The following is a 17,674-nucleotide window of genomic DNA, read 5'->3' on the forward strand; positions in this document are numbered from 1 at the left end:
TAGTCTGAAAACTACAGACAAAATTTGATGAAAAACCCAGTGAACTGAAACACTGAATTTCTTGCATTTCCAGGAACTAGAAACGAACAAAGTGAATTAGCAATGAATAGATTTTATGAATAGAAAAACACCAGTTAGCAAATTTATTAGCCAGTTCATATTCTGAATTAGACTAACAATCTGTAATCTACAATTGTTTTTATGAATTACAATTACTTTTATGACATAGCATTCTCCTACTGCTAAAGGACCAATAATAAATTGCAATTTTCCAGAACATTCTCATTAAATAAATTAGGCTTATCTAAGCAATGCTTATGCATATACTTAATTCCATGTAAACAAGCAGTTTCCACAATTAATCATGGTCAGTGGGTTTTAAAATGTAAATACTCACAGCTCCGCTGAATAAAAGAAAGAGAACAGCTTTGAAGCTCCAATGACCAAAAAAGGCTCAATAATCTGAAAAACCCAGTTACTGCCACAGGACAATTATTCCATACTATTAATGTAAATCTAAAAATGTTAGGGATTCTCTCAAAAACCAGTTTCACTATGCTATTTGTAATAGGGAAATTATCTTGAAATTACCAGCACACATAGTTAACAAAAATCTTTCCTGTGGTCTTTGAATTAAACTTGGGCATTTGTTATTTGTTATTTCTAAACAGCTTCTGGCTGTTTAGAAAAGTTCCAACACATGACGTGAACATGTAGATCTGTGAAGTTCTATACAACAAATTTTTAATTAGAGATGAACTTTCCTTCTCTCCTTCAATAGAAAAAAAAGGTATCAATATCAAATTTTGCCCCAGCAATTCAGATGAAGAACTAGAGGATCAGGAGAGCAGAATCTTGCTCCTAGCTCTTTGCTGAACTCCAGAGGTGAATGAGACCAGAACTGCTGAAACATGCGCTAGCCTGTGAGTATGGGTCCAAATGGAAGACTCAAGTACTGAGCTGGATCATACTGTTCTCCTACCTGTGTCTCAACTTCACATTGACAAATTCACAACAATACTTTTGTGTTGTGGTTTGTTTTTTTTTTTTTTTTTTTCCCGAGCTTGGTCTGTGCTTAGGTTGGCATCTTACAGGAGGGATGTTATCTTATTCTGTCTTTCTCTATCAGCTAGCACAATGAGAGTCTCTGCTTGCAAGGAGCTTCAAGGCATTGTCGTGTCATGAATAACAACAGGGACAATAGTGCACTCTTACCTCACTTTTGAAATGTCCCTCTCATTGCCACAAGAACTGGAGCTCAGACAATACTTCTGCTAGCTAGAGAGACCAGAAAGTGACACTGGCCAGTAAGCAGCTACTCATGGCAAGACAAGCTGCTAGAATTAGTCGTTGCCCCAGTAGGGCTACAAGGCTTCAGAACAAAACATTCTCGCAACCCCCATAATCAGTCTGGAAAAAGTAAATTATGTAGGTAGAACTTGTAGTCTTGAGCCAAAGCACTATGCAGGCAGCAGCTCTGGATTAGCTCCCATATGCACAGGGAACCTGTATATACCATAAGCGAATGGTAAACCCCAAATCATTTTAAGGTGTTAGGTGTTATGAGAAAATTATCTAGGGATGTAGTTTAATCCTGACAGAGTCCCTTCCAGCACTGTCAAGACAATTGAACATTGCACAGGAAAAGTAAACAATTTTCTAGACAAAGACCTCCCAAACTAGTTCTAAAAACATGAAATTATTGTCATTTTTATGTGGTTAAACCATATGAAAGTGATACAAAAGAACTCTTCTTATTTCTAAGATAAACATTCATTAGTGTGGAGAAAGGTTTGCCTGGAAGCATCTGACTTAACAGCTGACACCTGCCTGCATAAAGACATTCCTCAGTGCACAAGGGCTGTGAGGCAGCTGTGCATATGTGCATACAATAGAATGAGTAAATCACATATTATGTCAATACCGGCTTCCTCTTCTCCTCTGTCAACCAGTGCATCTTCCATTTGGACATGAAGACTGAGAAGTCTGCACACAGCCCATGTATCTCCTCTCTTCCTTTTCCCTTATCAACCTGGAGCAGTGTTTGTAGTAAAGTTTCCTGTTTCATAGGTGTGAAAGGCTTTCTTGAGGCACATTTAACAGATGTATCTTTGGCTGAGTAAATATGCTCAGTATGACATCTTAAATACCATGTCAGAATGTGATCTTAAGCTCTGAACAGCAGGAAAAGATACTGTCCACTCTGTTTGGGTAGCATACCCTCTTGCAGTGAAGCTACAGGATTAAGATGAGACCTCCCAAGTCAGTTCTTTATAATCAAAGAAGTCTCAAAGAAAGCAGCACAAAAGCCAAGAATTTAACTACAAGTGTTTTTTCATCCAGATGTTAAATGACTCACAGTAAAATCTGACTGCTCCTTTGAAATGAAGTATAAGAGCAAAGACCTCAACCCAGGTGTTTAAGCACAGATCTGAGTTCTCTAGGAAGTGGTCTCCCTACTGCTATGGTTCAATTTGTAGTAGAGCGAACATTACAAATACACATACAATATACACACACCTCAGAATAAAAGTGAGATTTAACTAAGCTCTGAAAAAGTTAATACTCCCTAAAAAGTAAAAAATGCAATTGCAAAGTACTTTTAAATTGTCACCAGCAAAACCAGAAAAACAATTGAAACTTCGAGTTGTTCAATGCCAGCCTGAGAAAATCCATTGTACAGTATCACCACTGTGACAAGGGAGCTGAACAGGCAGGAAAGGTTTCAGGGGGCTGTTGTGCACAAGGGAGAATGAGGTGCTTTCTTCAAAAAGTATCTTCGTCACAAGCGAAGGAAGTCCATTAAAGATACGCAGACAACACATGTAAGCAGATGATCAAAGGCTCAATGAAAGTTCTCTGTCAGGTGACAGAAATGGCCTGCATTCTGCAAACTTACTGATATCAATTAACACTGCAGCTCATTACAGCTGAATGTGGCCTGGAGCCAATATTTATATAACAGAGCCAAACAGAGGAACACAGAGAAGGAACTCAAAGTCTGAGAAGTACAGAGGGTAAATGGAATATGCATCAACTCTACAATCAACAGTTCTGATTGCTAGAGTAACCTTCTGACAGGCTTCAAGCAATATTTAAAATGTTCTGCACTTAAAAAAAGTCTTGCTGTCCCTTGAGTCGGAGGCAGAGAACATCAACTATTCAGGCAGGACAGAAAAGAGAGTTTGTGTTCCTCTGTCAACATTTTGAACAGTGGGAGGTTGTGCAGTAGGTCTTTCACGGGAATTTTGCAGACACAGACAGCTCGAACCACACAGGTACATGAAAAGGCAGCTTCAGGTAAGTGAACTGCTTTGGCAGAGTGTTGGGGAAGATGAAACAGGAAAACTTTGTAAATATGATTGCCTGACAAAAGATTTTGGGAATATGAAAACTACAGGCAACATCGAAATGAAAGCCACTTTTGAAATACCAGGTCTTAGTTACTGAACAACTGGAAAACAATGGTATGGCCACTGAAGATAATCCCCTCTTGATGGAACAATACCCTCTGCTTGCAAGCGGGTCCAAGGGTCAGAGCAGACCCTACTAGCTCAGCAGAAGGGGTCCAAAGAGTAGTTTTTAGAAGTTAAGATGTAACACTCTATGGTAATATAAGAACTCTTATAGGCTGTATGTAAATGCTATAGGATTTGTATCTTGTATTAGATTGGTTAGTGACAATTAGAATATTCAGTACAGAAGATGATTTATCGTATTGTAACCAGGACTTCAGACACTTCGATTCCTTCCGACACCTTCATTCCTTTCCTTCCTTACTTCCACTCTTGCTCTTACACCCTCTCTCTCTCTCTCACCTGCTTACTCTCTTGGGCCTGCTCAGAGCTGAGTCTGGCAGCTCTGAGCAGTGCCCCTATACCCACGCCTTTACAATAAACCGACTGTGTCCCAAGACCTGCCTATAGAGATCTCTCCGTCTCCGTCCCGACCGAACCCGCCCGTAACCTACAGCAGAGAATTTGTTCAAGGGATTAGCAGACATGCTGGCTACTGAAAAGTGTCTCGCACAAGACCTTTATTTTGGATGATAATTCCAGCATTGAGATAATTAATAGCAATGGCTGTCTTTAATGTAACTACACAGACCAGATTAGGTTTGAAAAGATAAATGAATACCAGTTTAGATTTGGGCTTATGTTTAAAGCAGAAACTTCTTATAAGGGCGTTGTTTAATGTATTATGTGAGATACAATGAAAATAGATCCGTGGTAGGCCTTTCAAGAATGAAACAGGAAAAGGCTAAAACATTGGTTTTCCACCAGTGGTTTTCCACCAGTGAAGGTGGAAAGCTGGTTAAGAAATAATGCAGGGAGGTTTGAGGAATAGAACACAAATTGCAGAAGTTGTACTTGTAATGGGAGATAGCAGAAGCTGAATGAGGAGTCCATGGAGCAAACACACACCTTGGGAACTACAGCAGGGTGAGTTTGATCTAATGTACCTTGCCCTAAACCTACACTGAAGTAATGCACTAATTTATGAAATAAATTTTGCACATCAGTCTACATTCTATTGTAAAGAAGCAAAGGAACCACATCCTGGTTTCTGCTCAGGTAGAGTTAATTTATTCTCGGCAGCTGGTCGGATTCAGCATGAGAATAATGTTGATAACACACTGATATTTTGTCTGCTGCTAAGTAGTGTTTATACTAAGTTAAAGACTATTTTAATGTCTCATGCTCTGCCAGTGAGGAAGATCAGAAAAAAAATTTGAAGGAGCAGGACAGGTGACTCAAAGTAGCCAAATGGATATTGGACGCTGTAGAATGTCATGCCTGGTATATAAATTGGAGAAGTTACCTGGAAAGGTGGCTGACTGGGGTGTAGACATGGGGTCTGGCTGGTCAGAAGGTGAGCAATAGTATTGTGCATCTCTGTTCTTCCTTGTTTGTTTTTCTTTCCCTCTTATTATTACTTTCATTATCATCATGATCATTTTTATTATCTACTATAATTATTGTATGTTATTCATGTTTCAATTATTAAACCCTCCTTCTACCAACATACTAGTTTTAGTTTTGATTCTCCTTCACATTCTACTGAGGTGTGAGGGGGTGAGCGAAAAGCTTTGTGGTGCTTAGCTGCCAGCCGGGCTTAAATCACAACAGACAGTTTTACACCCTGCTGCCCATGACAGAGCTGCTTGATTTTGAAGACTCCCTAGCTCTTTTCACACTGCTGCTTTTCATGCAGGACTACATCATAAGCCAACACCTTTTCTTCAGACCTACCTTTATGCCATATGGAAAATATTAAAAACCACAGCTATTCCTTGAAGGAGACATCAACAAGCTTACAGACACCAGAAGACAAAGAAAGAAAAACCTCAGCAGGTGAGGAAGATGAGCAATCAACTTACATAATCTGAAATTCCTTCTAAAACTAAGCTTTTAAAAAATTAGATAGTTGAAAATGGATGTAGATGGCACAGAAATATATACAAAAATCCTGACTTCACAAATTGTAAGATCAATATTCACGAACAATGTGATTTTGTCCCACACAGTAACAAGACTCTCCCTAAATCTAAAGAAGCCTTTGCTGAAATGATAAGGGCAGGAAAGAAGTAAAGAAGATGTCACTGGATTGAATGGACAAAGCAAGCATATTCATGAATTAAAGAGTGTTCAGATAACAGTGAGTGGGTTTCAGAAATTCTCTAGCAAAACTCCAAGTTTTATGAGCAGTACTACCACAAAAACAGCAGATAATATGAGCTTCTTGCTGACCTGGCTGGCAGCATTACAGACATAATATTTTCAACAGGATGAACTGTTCCTGAACTATTTCACCAGAGCACAAGATACAAAAAGACTGTCTCTCAAAATCAGGCATACCAAATGTTTCTATAGTTTTTTTCACAGGGGAAAGACAGAACAGTAGAAGTTAAGAATATATCTATATAGCTATATGGTACTGTGATTGAACTCAGGAAACTCATAATGGCTGCTTATATTCCCTTATGTTCTGCTTTGAGGTTCCTTCCGTGCCCTTCTTGCAACATACTGTTAAAAAAGGAAGTACAAGAATTTTGTTCCAAGGGTGCATCCAGATCCAGTATTTTACATTGAAATTTATATTTATATCTTGCATATTTATATTGAGGGACCTGGCAAATATCATAATGTGGGTCCATGGGAACCTCATGCAGTTTACCAAGACCACGTGCAAGATGCTGCACATGGGTGTAGCGGGTTCAGCTCATAACCAGGCACAAACACCAATTAAGTGCAGTGGTTTGGTCCAAAATACACAGATCTTACTTTTTTACCTTCTGTGAGATAAGAATTAAGAGAAAGCAAAGCAGGCACAAAACTTAAAAGAATATAAAGAAGTTTATTAACAGACCTAAAAGAAAGGAAAAAAAAAATCATACCACACCTTCAGAACACTTCTCCCCCCACCTTTCTACCTTCTCCCACTGACAACGTAAAAAGACAACCCTTGAGATTTTCAGTCAGTTTACCACTTCTATAGTAACCTTTTTCAGTTCACTTAGGGAGAGGAGTCTCTCTTGCTCATGCTATGGAGAGATCTCCACAAGAAGTTCTCTCATGGCTTCAATGTCACAGCAAGACAGCCACCCAGATTGGTTCTCTGCTCGCATGTGAGAGCTCCTTCCCTCGACTGACAGCTTTCCCCACAACTGTTGTCGAGGGTCCAGTCTTGAGCTAATGGGGTACCATTTTAAGGATGAGCTGTTCAGAAACAAAAGGTTCTCTTCACCCATCTCTGGGAGCATCTTAATCTCTACGAACAGAGGCCCTCCCCCTTCCCTGGGAGCAAAAGGGTCCTCAAGGTCCTCATCATCATCTCTAGGAATAGAGGCTCTCCTCCTTCCCTGGGAGCAAAGGGGCCTCATCAAATTACAGCTACTGTCATTTGCTTGTTTCAGCATAGGTACTTTGGCTCACAATTACAGTTTGAATGCTCCAACCCCCCCCATGCTTTCATGAAATTACAACGGGTACTCTGATATATCACAGTCCATCACCACCATAGCTTTACAACAGAATTTCAGCTTCTAAGCATCTCCTCTTTCTCCTTCCTCAGAGTTTGAGCTCTTCCTTCTTCACTGACTTTGGTGTCTCTATGGTGTCCCTCTTCCTCAGACTCAGAAGAGGATTAATGTCTGCAGGCTTCATCTGTTCTGGAAGAAATTTACAGCACTAAAAGGGTTAATCTCACCCAGGCCTTGCAGCTGGAATTTGCTTATCACTGTTGGTCACATGATCTTTGCCAGGCAGTGGGGCAGGGGCCCCAGACGAACCCTGGCTGCACCATGGGCTGCCTGCATGGAGCAGGGGAGAGGTGCCTGCACAGAGCAGGGCTGTGGGGATGGCCAGGGATGGAACAGGGCCATGCCACAGCCGACCCGGCCAAGCCAAGAAAGGCCCGACCCGGCCCCGCTGGGCCCTCCCCAGTTACCTGTCCCAAGGCCAGAAGCAAGAGAGAGCTTTCCTGGGGTTTGTTCATTCTTAAATGTGGATCACAGAGGTGTGTCAAGCTCTTTAAGTGGCTTAAAAGTTGTCGATATTCAAACTAGCCAGTTGATAAGTTCTGTCAGGTCATAGAGGAAACTGTAAGCACCTCTTTGCAAGCGAACCACTTCTGTAGCTATGCTAACCCATGACAATGGGTCAGGGCAACCCCTGGTACCATCACAGGCTGGGGGATGAATAGATCAGAGCAGCCCTGCCCAGAAGGACTTGGGGGTGCTGGTGGAGGAGAGGTAGGACATGACCCAGGAATGAGCACTTGCAGCTCAGAAAGCCAAATGTGTCCTGGGCTGCATTCAAAGTGGCGTGGGCAGCAGGGCCGGGGAGGGGATTCTGCCCTCTGCTCTGCTCTGGTGAGACCCCACCTGCAGTGCTGCATCCAGCTCTGGGGTCCCCAGCACAGGAAGGACATGGACCTGTTGGAGAGAGTCCAGAGGAGGCCACCAAGTTGAATGAAGCACTTCTCCTATGAGGAAAGGCTGAGAGAACTGGGATTGTACAGCCTGGAGAAGTCTTTGGGGTGACCTAATTGCAGCCTTCCAGCACATGAAGGGAGCCTACAAGAAAGATGGAGAGAGATTGTTCACAAGAGCATGCACTGACAGGACAAGGGGAAATGGCTTCAAACTTGAGAGTAGATTTAGATTAGATATTAGGAAGAAATTCTTTACTGTGGTTGTGGTGGGACACTAGCACAGATTTCCCAGAGAAGCTGTGGATACCCCATCCCTGGAGGTGTTCAAGACCAGGTTGGATGAGACCCTGAGCAACCTGGTCTAGTTGAAGATGTCCCTGCCCATGGCAGGGGTGTTGGAAGTAGATGATCTTTAAGGTCCTTCCCAAGCCATTTGATGATTCTATTCTTTTTTACTTTATATTTTGAGATCCTGAAACTGACCAATAATATATTTAGTAGCTCACTCACTCTACTCTATTTAAAGATGGTTTCTTTCACACTGATATTTAGAGACCCAAACATGCAGGTACTACTCACACACAGTGGGGAGGCTCTAAACTCACATTATACCCAACCCCCACTCAAAACAACTATGTTTTAAAGTAGTCACATTTGTGGAAGTATCAAGTGATTCTGACTCAATGGAAAGAAAAATTATATTCAAAGTGTTGGTATCATAAAAGCTAGGATGTACATAGGCAAACTTAAAGGGATTAAAACACTTAATATCTCCATCCTAACTGCTATATCAACATAAGTTTGTGTGCAGAATCCACAGAGTGGCAACTTAATGCACTTCTCCAAATTCTCCTGAGTGAGAAACTGGCTTCTTAGATCTTGGAGAAAATAATGACTTTAGACAATACAGTTTGCTTCCTCATGGGAAGGGAAATGACCTTGTCTGATGTACCCAAAAAATCTTTGTTCAGACCAGAACAATGGAAGCATTATAATTACACAAACTTCCATCCAGTATAGTTAAAATAACACAAATCTGTGGATCCATTGGGTGGTAACTAGATACATAGACCTCTGTGTGAGTGCTTCAAGTGTCTCCCAAGGCTGCGAATGACTAAGACCTACCAACAGCTGATTAGAGTACACAATACATCAGCTTAGTCACAATTCTAATGGGTAGCTGCACACTGATGATGGAAATTTTCAAGGACAAAAATAGGTCTTGCTGTGCTTCTGGAGATGTGACAGACCTACTTGGCAGATAGAGAAGTCTTTGTTTAATCAGTCTGACTCCTTTAATATGTACTTAATTCACTCCAAACGGAACGGAAGGGGGGGCACCTTCTCCAATTATTTCACGTGTGAATCTTTCTGATGAGTAACTATGTTACAGAACTGTACAGTATATTTTCAGGAATTAGGGCCATATTTTTATTTTTCTACATATCTTATTTTTTCATCCATAAAGGTATACAGGTGCAAATGTATTGGGTATTCCCCAGACTACTCTTACAAGTTACTTCAGCAATACTGTAAGTGGAAGATAAAATAGTGCTGTTCATTTCACCCCTTTTTAAAGGAAGTGAAGATGCATAGCAAAATCAACCATTTAAAGGACCCTTTAGCTTGTTTCATATGTTAATGCTGAAGTGAAAAAGTAAATCCTGGTCATTATGCTACAAAACATTTGACTTAACTTCATATTTGGCACAAAGGGAAGACATGCTTTTTTTGCAGCTGTTGGGAAAGCTTTTTTGGGGAATGAAATCCAGCTGTTGAGGCAGTAAATTAATACCCAAGAAGATTGAGAATAAATTTAGAGAAAAAAATGAGGAGTAGAAGCTAACCTATGAAACATTGGAGTGAGATGTATTTGTTCAAAATACTGAAAAATATCAAGTGGCAGCGAATCCTCAGTTCTGGCAAAAGTGAAGAGAAGGGTGGGGAGAAGTAGACTGTATTAAGGTGACTAAACTCAGAAAACTGACTGTGCCACGAAAAAAGGAGGAGTACTTTGTACTCTGCAGAGGAACTCAGTAAGTCCCTAGCATGAGTTAAAGCTAATACTCATCACAAACCAAGCTATAACAAAACTGTACTAGGGCATGGCAAGATTGTTTCAACACAAGCGTGTACTAACTTGGAGAAATTAGAGAACTGGAGATCTGTGTAGAGGAAAATAATCTATCTAGGTATACAGTATTCTGAACAAGAAGTGTGATTTATCCCTCAAAGTAAGAAGGATATATGGTATAAGTTACTAAAAAAAATAATTTGCAACTGCACTCTAATATTTTATGAAGATAGTAGTTTGATGGGAATATAAGCTGAAGTGAAGGAAAATCTCTATTAATGTAATAATATCTAATGAAGGAACCATCTTATTATTTAAAAAAGCAAAATGACTGGAGAAGACCTCTGAAATTTTAAACTAGAAGAGCTGGAGGCAGGGTGTGATGGAAGCTCCAGAGCTGCTCCTCTGACCCTCCAAACTTGCAAGTTGCTTTGCTTCGCATTTCAATGTGACACACATGGCTGAAAAGGGTCTCCTTGGGGACTTCACTGTAGCTGTACTTGAGCAAGGGACACTGAGGAGCATGCAGTTACTGCCCCACCACAGGCAACACAACCAGAGAGAAAGGGGAAGAGCAGGCTGTCAGACACATCTTGGACAACCTCTTGAGAGCTGGAAAGGGTGCAAAGCACAAGATTGTATTATAGAAAAGGGGAGGGAAGAGAAATGTTTTTAGGTCACACAGTAATATGTTTTAAGGCTGGGGTGGTATTACAGTAGTGAGGGTAGGCATGCAGGTAATGCAGGCGAATGCATAACAGGGCAGGGCAGCTTGTCTACATGTCCCTGTACAGGCCTGTCTTCAGCACAGTAAACCTAGGCAACAAATTACCTCATGATTCCCTCACCAAGTCCACGACTTCTGTCTAAGACATTTCTCGAACTAAAGGCTTCAAATAAGGGTGAATCTGCCCTGTGTTACAGCATATTCCTTCTAATGTCTGATTCTCCAACCTCTTCCACCACTGGTTCAAGCTGTGGTCTGTGATCCCAGAAGGCTCTGTGGGCTACATCTTAAGAGGCTCTCAAAGACATTCTCAATACACTTCAGCTAAAAATAGACTTAAATGCATCCCATTAAAAAAATTTGTCAGTTGTTTGTGAGGATTTGAAAACCTGTCTGTGTCACAAAGAGACAGTAACACCATCTTTGCCTCATTAATGGTAATTCTAACTTACAACTCTGAAAAAAACCCCCAAACTGCAACATAACAACTGGTATCCCCAGCCAGTATCTGTAGACATAATGACCTGCAGATCTTTTAACTTTTTTCATGAATTAGACAGAGATGCTCTAATATTTCACCCCACCAATGCAAAACACATATGCACTGACACCCTTCCACACAGAGGTCACCTTTAATGGATTAGAGAAAGCTCTGGTCCTTTCACACATATTGAATTAATTTCAGACTCTTGATGGGAGCATGTCTTACACTAAGTCTGACCTATCACCAATCTAATGCATTGAAAAACATGTTGATTTTTTTATCCTTTGTTTTACTTTAGCTGGGAAATAGAGCAAAACAGATGACAATACCACATTCACCAAATTAACATTAAAATAATAACAGGTGATTCATCACACAAACACAAATCAAGCTGACACAGAAAATAAGAAAAAGAAAGAGAAAAAACCACCTATGCAATGAGGTAGAGCCCAGACTAACACAGGCAATGTTTACCTTTTCGGTCAGGTATCAGAACCACTCAGATGGTTTCCTGTATTTTCTTGCAAACCACAGAGGCTTGAAGTGGTAAAGGGAGAGTGCTGGAGTGAAATTGTGTGCTATTCCTAGAACCATCTGCTTTTTCTTATTTTTTTTCCTTCATTTTGTGGAATTTAGCTGTTCTTTGTTGTACAGAAATAAAAGTTTAGTTTTGAAAATATTCATGAATAAAGCTGTAGAAATTGCCCCTAATTTCCTCCATTTTCAGCCATCTGGTTTTCATTGCTTTGCTTCTCTCTTCTCTACTCCATACATGTTTACCAAATCTTTTCAACATGCATTGGCCAAATTATTGAGCAGTTATAATTAATGACACAGTTACAACATTCTCTTTCACCCCTTTGGTAGAGTTTGTTGGCTCACCATGAGGTACTCATGCTGTTGCTCTTATAAACAAGAGCAATTATATCTGATTAGATGATGACTGCCTCTGTAATTTGGGCTGTGGAGGCTGAGGAAAAGACACATTTCGGATGTGAGTAATTTTGTTGTTGAAAACAGCAGAGCCAACATTGACACAGGGTTCTTCTAATTGTTTTTTTGGTAATTTAGAATACAAACATAGCAATTAGCAAAACTGAGTGATCTTCCCTTTTATTTTTTTCACTTAGAGAAGAAGCTTCTAGACATTGAACAGCTATTCTGAGTTTACTTCTAGAAGACCGTAGCTCTGCTCAATTATTGCTATGTAGTTCTTCGAGTGATACAGCTTGACTGACACTAATTAAGTAACTGAATGACTGAATTAAAATAGTCACAGTCTTCATTCCTCTCTTTCCTGTAGAAAGCATCCTGGCTCTCCTAGTACATCAAAACAAGATACATCCTTTTCCTAGAACTATTAAACAAGGGCATACCAAGTTAATGTCAACAAATTTTACTCTGTAGCTATTGTGCGAAAGTCACTTACTAGCTCACAACTTAGCAATCAGCTCTGCAGTGTTTCCCATTTTCTTAGTTCAGTTCAAACCGGGAAATTTTGTTACACTGTTTTCCAGGAGAAAAGGGTCTGGACTCTTTTTCTGCTATTGTTCTTGAAGCAATAAGCAAAAAGCTCTCAATAAAATCTGAAACCCCAGGAGACTCAGCTGGGATTTGAATATGGAGGAGATCTTCCAATTTTTTTGTGCACAGCTCTTCCTGATTCTTATTCTTTCTTCTGTAAGAATTTTAAGTATGAGATTTTTCTGACTCCATACAGCTGTGAATATCTGAAGACAGATTTCTGTGGTTTAGTTTTTTGTCTCTCTTCCATGTACTCAGAATAGTAACGTGCTAAGATATTAAGCCAGAATTTCAAAGAAAATTTCAAAGCATTCTCAGCTGCTGTACAAGCACCATCACCTCTCAGTGTTTTCATAAATGTGAAGTATATTGACAGTATATTCTACCTTTTACCATCTTCTGTTCCAAGACAGACCAGGGCAGTTAGGGATTGAAAAGGCTGATGACACCACAGATTAATTGCAAGTGAGTAATGAAGTTTTCTAGTCTGTCCACATCTATTTTCAGTAAGGAGCAAAATGAACAGTAACAGAGCAGATCCTTTTAGTATCATTCTTCTAAATTGTCCAAAAGGAAAAAAGATGGATCAAAACCAGAGCGAAATTACTTCTCACCTACTACTTCTACAATATCTTTCTTGAGGTCCATGCCTTCTGAACATCCAGAAGGGCTGGTGAGATTCTGTAGTTCAGTGCTTTTTTTATCTATAGTAAAACAGCTAAATCAATTGTTTACACAACTAACCCTTTGAGAGGCTACAGAGTAGCCTCACATGTAACTAAAAACGCCGGTAGCAGAAGCAACATTAAGTTTTGAAGTTCTAACTTTTAAATGTTCTCCAACTTGAGCTAAGCAAGATCTTTAACTGTACTAAATTTTAGATGCAAGTATTAAATTCTTGTATTAAATTTTAGACACAAGCATTAAACATGCTGAGCTGTTTAGGTTCAAGAAATGTCACTGGAATAATTTCTCTAAATATGTTAGGAGATAATTTCATTCTCTTGGGCAAGACTTCTCAGCCTTTTCTTCATGCTGTGGACAATATTTCCTTGCCTACCAAGACATTAATTACCATCTCAGCTGCCTTTTCAGTGGAATGCCTCCTCTACCCATAACAACTGCATGCTTCAGCAGTCACTTAAACATCAAGAATATTTTAGGAAGGTGGGTTGTATAATTTTAGCTTCTGTTAATGCGCTTAAGCAGCTGGAAAAAAGAGAGAAGAGCCAACACTACGACGCCAGCCAGCTCTCTCTATAAGTCATCAGCAAGAGCTCTGGGAAGTATCAATGGTTCACAGATTTTGGAAACTCCTGTAAAAGAGATCTAAGTTACAGCCACAGTGTATTATAATTTTTGGACTTGTCAGTGGGTAGAAATGCCTTCATCAGCATTCATAAGGACACGATTTTAGCCTAAATTTCCATCAGACTCCTGGGTCAAAATTTCTTGAATTAGAATTCTGAAGCACCTTATAATTTAAACGAGGAGTAAATCTAATTTAAATAAATAATCCTTTATTTTTTTCCATATTTAAAGTATTAAAGCTGCTGTAAATAATGATTATAAAGCAAAAATCTTTATACACTATCTGTTTCATTAACACACCATTGTATTTAATACAGTGACACTGGTAGGTGTATCACTTCAGAAACTTGAAGGAAATAAGGTAATTATACCATCACAGTCTGCCTGGTAGACACATCAACTTGCCTTGTTGCCTCTCTTTCCATTAGCCATGTTGCCTGCAGTCTGCAGGCCTACTTGCTCTGACCAGAGGAACCATTCTGCAGAATACGTGCTGTTCTTCATCCTGGGCCACTTAAATCTCTGCAGACAGGCAATTTCCTCCAGACTGAAGGGGCTTCAGGAGAGAAGTTGTATATACAGGGGAGAGAGTCATTTCCCCTCTTCTCAGTTGCAGCCCTAGGGGTGGATTAAAGCTGCCTTGTCTTCCCCCTCTGCATCAATCCCCTTTCACCTCTGCTTCACAGGCTGATTCTCACCTACAGTATGATCATCTTGTAATTCATGGAGGGAAATGCATGCCTATGGTTGCTTTAAACTAGCTCCACTCTGGTAGCAAGGTTATCACAGTGCTACCACTATGCATAATAACAACATAATAATTCAAGAAGTATTCGTGCAATTACTCACATTACTTTTGTAACCAAAGTCACATAAATACTGGCCTATATGAGTGTGTTTTGTTTTTTCTTAACTACTGAGTACTTATTTTTTCATTTCAGAATTGGTGGTTGATCAATCTTCTACCATGCACCCTCAGCTACAGTGATGCTTCTACCTATTGATTACCACAAGAGTTCCACCTACAAAGTTACTTTCAAACATTTGTACAATATTTGTGCGTTATTTCCAACAATGAAGACAGTATAACAAAGTCAGGGTTTCAGTATCTTCATAACCAATGCTTGTAATACTTTGGTAAAGAAATTTCAACCTATTTGTCTCTGCTTGTCACAAATTCAAAATCCTGATTACCAACCAAACCATTATTTATGTCCTTATTGTTATTTCATGCTGGCTGTCTTTGACTTTTAATGTGAACTTTCTCTGCATATCCCAAATCTACTATTATTCATAATGACATACCTCTCCGTAGCCTGTTGTCTTATAAATCATACATACACCTACCAATACACACTCTAAGGTATATCTACCACCTGGACAGCCCTGAGTGTTTTAAATAGTCCAAGGTTATACATCAATGTATTTAAAATCTGCTGCAGTGTCACAATGGAGTAAATGCACCTGTGTACATCTGGGAAAAAAGACAATATGTATACACTACATCTTAAAGACTTGACAGGACCTATTTAAATAAACCACAAGAATGTCATAACAGATATTTTCTGTTGTCGAGGGTGCAGATGTGAATCTCTGCAGAGAAAAATCTGCTGTTTTTAGGGTCATGATTGTGGAAACTGCCTGATCCTGGGGAGGAGCAGGTTCTGCAAAACCTTATCCTAACAGCGGAGGTTGGAGAAGTCTCTTTAAACTTGACAAAACTCTGGGTAAAGTTAAGACAATCCATAAATTGTCTACTTGAAGGAGTTGAAGAGGCAAGTAGTCTGAAGTTTGCTCTTTGGTCTTACTGCTGCTTTGTACTTCCCGGTCAATATGACTGTGGCAGGAAGAGGCTGTAAGCCCCTGCAGTCTAAGAAAAGCATCCTTGAAGCAGTGTGTGTCTCCAGACTGAAAGGCAATAGAGTTTGGGGTCACTTAAAATTATGCCTACCTTGGGGGGCAGGGGTCCAGGCTACAGGCCTTCAGCAGCTGTGGAGGACGACGGCTGCTAACACATAGTGTCTCGTCTGCAATCTCCCTAGTTTGTTTGTTCAGACAGGTCACCACAGCCTCCTGGACACCTGCACACAACAAATAATGGTCACAGACAGCTCTCCGTACCTGCAGGGGCAGCCAAGATCAGAGTTGGGCCCAAGAGGGCCAGCAGGGCTGCCCTGGTCACACCCAGCCTTAGGCTGGCAGCTCTGGGCTGCAGCCCCAGCTGTAGACTTGTCATTGCTTTCAGTCTCTCTGAAAGGTTTCTCAGTTGCAGTGAATAGTCCCTGGGCTCATTCACCGCTCACCTGCCTGGACAGAAAATTGTCCACTGCTCTCATTTTTTCCCCAATGAGTGAAATGAGGCACTGTATTTTTCAGGCCAAGCAGGCTAAGGTGTGGAGAGGGCCATGGCTTTCATATGCTGTATTTTAACCAACAGTATGACCGATACACATGCAAAAGCGAAGTAAAACATGGTCAGACAATTCAGCTGATCTCAGTTACTCTTGTGCATCCATGGGCCTGCACCTAAACTAAAGATGCAAACCTGCAGAGTGTATCTGAGAGCTGGGAAAGAATGGGTTAGAGAGAGCTGGGAAAGAACAGGTAGTTGCTGGGACTAAGAAACTGGAAGATTTTGTTACTATGTTTTAACTTAGAAATTCCTTGTTAAATCAAAATTCCTGATGTACTCTATGGCATACCACTTTTCGTATGACTAGGGGTATTACAGGTTTTTTGGATCACAAGGTTAGAAAGTTAGAACATCATGGATTGCAGCATTACATACCATAGGGAAGAGGACTGGGTGAGAAAGGATCTATTTCTCTATGGGTAAAAGGGGTTGGAGAGGGGCCTGACGATAATTATTGGCCTGAACTTTCTGAGAATCTAATCCACAGTGATTCAAATACAGTGAAAGTATGCTTTTTAAGTTCATTCCTACTTCCTGAGTTAGGAAAAGATTGACTGAATTCCTAACAATTATATCACAGTCTCAAAAACAACAACAGTTTTCCAAAAGATCTCACAAATTTTTTAGGATACTAACGTGAAGGAGAAAAAAACCCAAACCAAAAGAAAGTGTTTTAAGACCTTAAGGATGTCCAAAAACAGTGTCACAGAGGTAACAATATCTTGTGCTGTTTCTAATGCCAGAGCATATGTCATTAGGCAAAAAATTATTTCATATCATTCAACAGGACCAAAGTGCTGTAGCTGATCATAGCTCCTGTATTCCTGACATTACTCACCGATTCACTCTTCTTAATCTCAGTATAAGCTGAGGCCCACAGAAAAAGGGCTTGTTAACCAATTTTTTGGCTGCTATGTGTGTAACTCTATTAAGGTTATGGCTATGACACAAGACCTGTGTCTGCTGTATCTGAGGTACTGAAGAAAAGAAAGAAATTTGACAGTTTTGGACATGGACACCAACATCAAAATTACCAAAGTCCCTGTTGTCAGCCAATACTGTTGTGGGTTTCCTTCTTTACAAGGTGGCCCCATATTTTCAAGCTATTTTGCTATTCAAGTCATCTGCCAAAAGACTTAAGAAAAATTGTAAAAAGGATAGCTTATTGAAGGGATAGAACAAATAGTAGTGATTTCTATCTAGGAA

General features: G+C 40.1%; 1 protein-coding gene across 3 annotated transcripts in view; it reads right to left on the minus strand.

The window, feature by feature from the left end:
• The window catches only part of ADAMTSL1 (ADAMTS like 1), a 422,892-nt gene that overhangs the window by 58,354 nt on the left and 346,864 nt on the right, over window positions 1–17,674 (minus strand). For all 3 annotated transcript variants that reach the window (XM_032095762.1, XM_032095761.1, XM_032095763.1), the window contains one exon: window positions 16,007–16,136. In XM_032095762.1, the coding sequence (XP_031951653.1) occupies window positions 16,007–16,136 (130 nt within the window). The remainder of the gene's footprint in view (window positions 1–16,006; window positions 16,137–17,674) is intronic.

This window comes from Corvus moneduloides, chromosome Z (genome assembly GCF_009650955.1).
Source record: "Corvus moneduloides isolate bCorMon1 chromosome Z, bCorMon1.pri, whole genome shotgun sequence".
In the NCBI taxonomy this organism is placed as follows: Eukaryota; Metazoa; Chordata; class Aves; order Passeriformes; family Corvidae; genus Corvus; species Corvus moneduloides.